This window comes from Neovison vison, chromosome 4 (genome assembly GCF_020171115.1).
Source record: "Neovison vison isolate M4711 chromosome 4, ASM_NN_V1, whole genome shotgun sequence".
Classification (NCBI taxonomy): Eukaryota; Metazoa; Chordata; class Mammalia; order Carnivora; family Mustelidae; genus Neogale; species Neogale vison.
The window spans coordinates 77928024-77931052 of NC_058094.1; the positions used below are offsets into that span (position 1 = coordinate 77928024).

Genomic DNA, 3029 nt, shown 5'->3' on the forward strand with positions numbered 1-3029 from the left:
GATGCTGAAACAGGTTAAATATTATACACAATATCACATACTAAGGCAGATGGGTAGTATAGACTAGAAATCCTATCCTAGGGCTCAACAGACTTCTAATGGTTTATGTAAATGGCTTGTGTTTATTCACATACCTTCTCAGAACCAATATTTCTCAGAAGCGTAGACCTATCATCATAAAAATGTGGTTAAACATCACTTATGTACTCTAAGTACAATTCAGAACAGAACTTTACCATTCAATTTTTTTTAAGACATAGATCCTAGTACTTTCTATGTTTTTTTAATCAACAGGTTAATATTATTGGTCTTTCCCCCAAAGATATGGAATGAAAATGAGTGGGAGGTTGGGGAGTTTGTTGTTATAAAAACCAGAAAGGGGAAACTTACAGCTGGATAGCAAGACCCTGATTTAATTTGAACATCTGGTTTTCCACATTATAAATAGGCAGTGGTGATTCTGTGCCATTTTTATTCAGATTTTTCCTCTCCTAGGATGCTCTCATCTTTGTTATTTTCTGTAACTCTGATTGTAGCTCTGAATCTGTTTTTTTTTTCTCCCCCAACTCCGTTTCAAAACTTCTGTAATTCATTTGCTGTGCAATCTAGACTCTCTTGCGAGTGAGCTTACTGGGTGGGCCAAACTGCCGTGGACCAGGATTGTTAGGAAGTGGATAGGTTGCTAAGAAGTCTTGCTAATTTGCTATATAAGCTGAATGGAGCGTCAGAGAATTTTCCTTTCCCCTGATGAACTTAGGAGGTGTATGTGTTGACCTGTATCAGTGATTGTATTTGGATCAATTACTTTAAGATTACAATTTTTTATCCATATATGAATATTGCACCTAATTATCCCCGTAATCAGTTAAACAAATGTCAGCTGTTCGCATTTCAACTCTTTCTGCCAATAACTGCTGGAAGTGATTTAATGCAGCTGGAGAATAACACTGACAATCATTATAGCCTGCAAAGTGTGAAATGATTTCATTGCACTACTGCGGTCTCTTTAGCATGAGGACTGATCATGTTCAGGGTATGACACTTTGGTGGGGGGGAGCCAGTTTTATTATAATTAAGGAAATAATGGAAAAGTGGGGGTGAGTCTATGGGCAGCTCAGTGTTGTTTATCTGGCGAACTCTTCTCCGAGGAGGGTTTGTTTTTATAAGTCACTTTAAGTGTTGAAGGGAAATATTCTCATCTGAACAGGAGGGCTGTGCTTCATTCAGATTATTTCCCCTCATCTGATAAAAACCCTTGCTGAGTAACGGCACAGATGTGGCTTATTTGGAGGACAATGAAGGAAGAGGAGAAAAACGCTGGGTGGAGCAAAGGAGTAGTCAGCGACTTCCCTTTTTTGCGGGCCCTTTTCTTTTCTTTTCTTTTTTCACTTACCTGAGGCACTCTGGGGTCAGGCGCGATGCCCTCCCCTCTTCCCTGGCGCAGTTACCTCCCCAGCGACTTTTCTCCCTCGGTGGACTCGAGGCCCTGCAGTAGCCCTTCGGTGCTCCCAGGTAAGGCAGGGAAGCTCTTCCTGGGCACTCCCCCCAGGGCCCCAAGGCTACCACGCCGGCTGGCCTGGTGCTCCATCGACTGGGAACAGGTGTGCCTCCTGCAGAGGCTGGGAGCTGGCGGGTTTGGCTCCGTGTACAAGGCAACCTACCACGGTGTTCTGGTGGCCATAAAGCAAGTGAAAAAGTGCACCAAGAACCGACTGGCATCCCAGCGCAGTTTCTGGGCTGAGCTCAACGTCGCAGGGCTTCACCATGATAACATCGTGCGGGTGGTGGCTGCCAGCACACACACACCTGCGGGCTTTAACAGCCTGGGCACCATAATCATGGAGTTTGGTGGCAATGTCACCTTACACCAAGCCATATACGGTGCAGCCAGCTGCCCCAACGAGGAGAATGTGCAGCCCCACTGCTGTGCCGGAGAGCAATTAAATCTGGAAAAGTGTCTCAGGTATTCCCTAGATGTTATGAATGGCCTGCTCTTCCTTCACTCGCAAAACGTTGTACACTTGGACCTGAAGCCGGCTAACATTCTGATCAGTGAGCAGGATGTCTGCAAAATTGGTGACTTTGGTTGCTCAGAGAAGCTAGAAGATCTGCTGTGCTTCCGGACTCCTCCTTACCCCCTAGGGGGCACCTACACCCACCGAGCCCCAGAGCTTCTGAAAGGAGAGACCCTAACGCCTAAAGCTGACATCTATTCCTTTGCCATCACTCTCTGGCAAATGGTGACCAAGGAAGCCCCTTACTCAGGGGAGAGGCACTACGTGCTCTATGCCGTGGTGGCCTATAATCTCCGGCCATCTCTATCAGCAGCTGTCTTCACTGACTCCATCTCTGGGAAGAGACTTGAGAAGATCATCCAATGCTGCTGGAGGGCCAGTGCTTTGCAGCGGCCAAGTGCAGAACTCCTCCTGGTTGAACTTAACTCTTTAAGGGCTGAATTTTACTGACTATTAATCTGTATTGACATAAGCTTTGTTTTTATTTCTCTTCGTTTTTAAATTAGTGACTGTGTAGAAAAAAAATATATTTGCAGGATGGATTTTTAGAAAATAAAGTTATTAAAAACGCCTTTTGGTCTAAATGCTTTTTCTAAGACAAATAGCACAGCTACAAATCTAGTAGACAGCTTAATATTGTTAGTAACTCAACTTATGCCCTCACAGAGTTAATGGGCTTTGCTTTCACTGCAAGTGTGCTTACTTCAACATTCTCTAGTATTGCACTTGTTCTGATTTGTTATTGATGAAGCCAGCTCGTCCAAGACAGAACTGAATTGTAAAATGCTAAGATGTTCTATAAACTCAAATAATAAGCTCCAAACCCACCACCTAAAGGTAAACTATTAACAGTTTACTTACTCCCAAATCAAACAAGTAAAAATATTTTGAAAAATACTAATTTTTTCTGCCCCTCCACCCAAAACTTGTTTGTAATGACCCTCAGACGTAAAATTTACCAACTGAGGTACATTTATTTTTAAAGGAATAGTATCTTAAATGATTTCTTGTGAT

At 43.3% G+C, this 3029-nt stretch overlaps 1 protein-coding gene across 1 annotated transcript; it reads left to right on the plus strand.

Moving 5' to 3' along the window:
* Nucleotides 1–1418: 1418 nt before the first annotated feature.
* Nucleotides 1419–2465, plus strand: MOS (MOS proto-oncogene, serine/threonine kinase). Its single transcript, XM_044246983.1, has one exon. The coding sequence runs from the start codon at nt 1419–1421 to the stop codon at nt 2463–2465; it is 1047 nt and encodes a 348-aa protein (XP_044102918.1).
* The last annotated feature ends 564 nt before the right edge of the window (nt 2466–3029 follow it).

Coding starts and splice junctions, on each gene's coding strand:
- MOS (XM_044246983.1), top strand. CDS start 1,419: ATGCCCTCCCCTCTTCCCTGGCGCAGTTACCTCCCCAGCGACTTTTCT.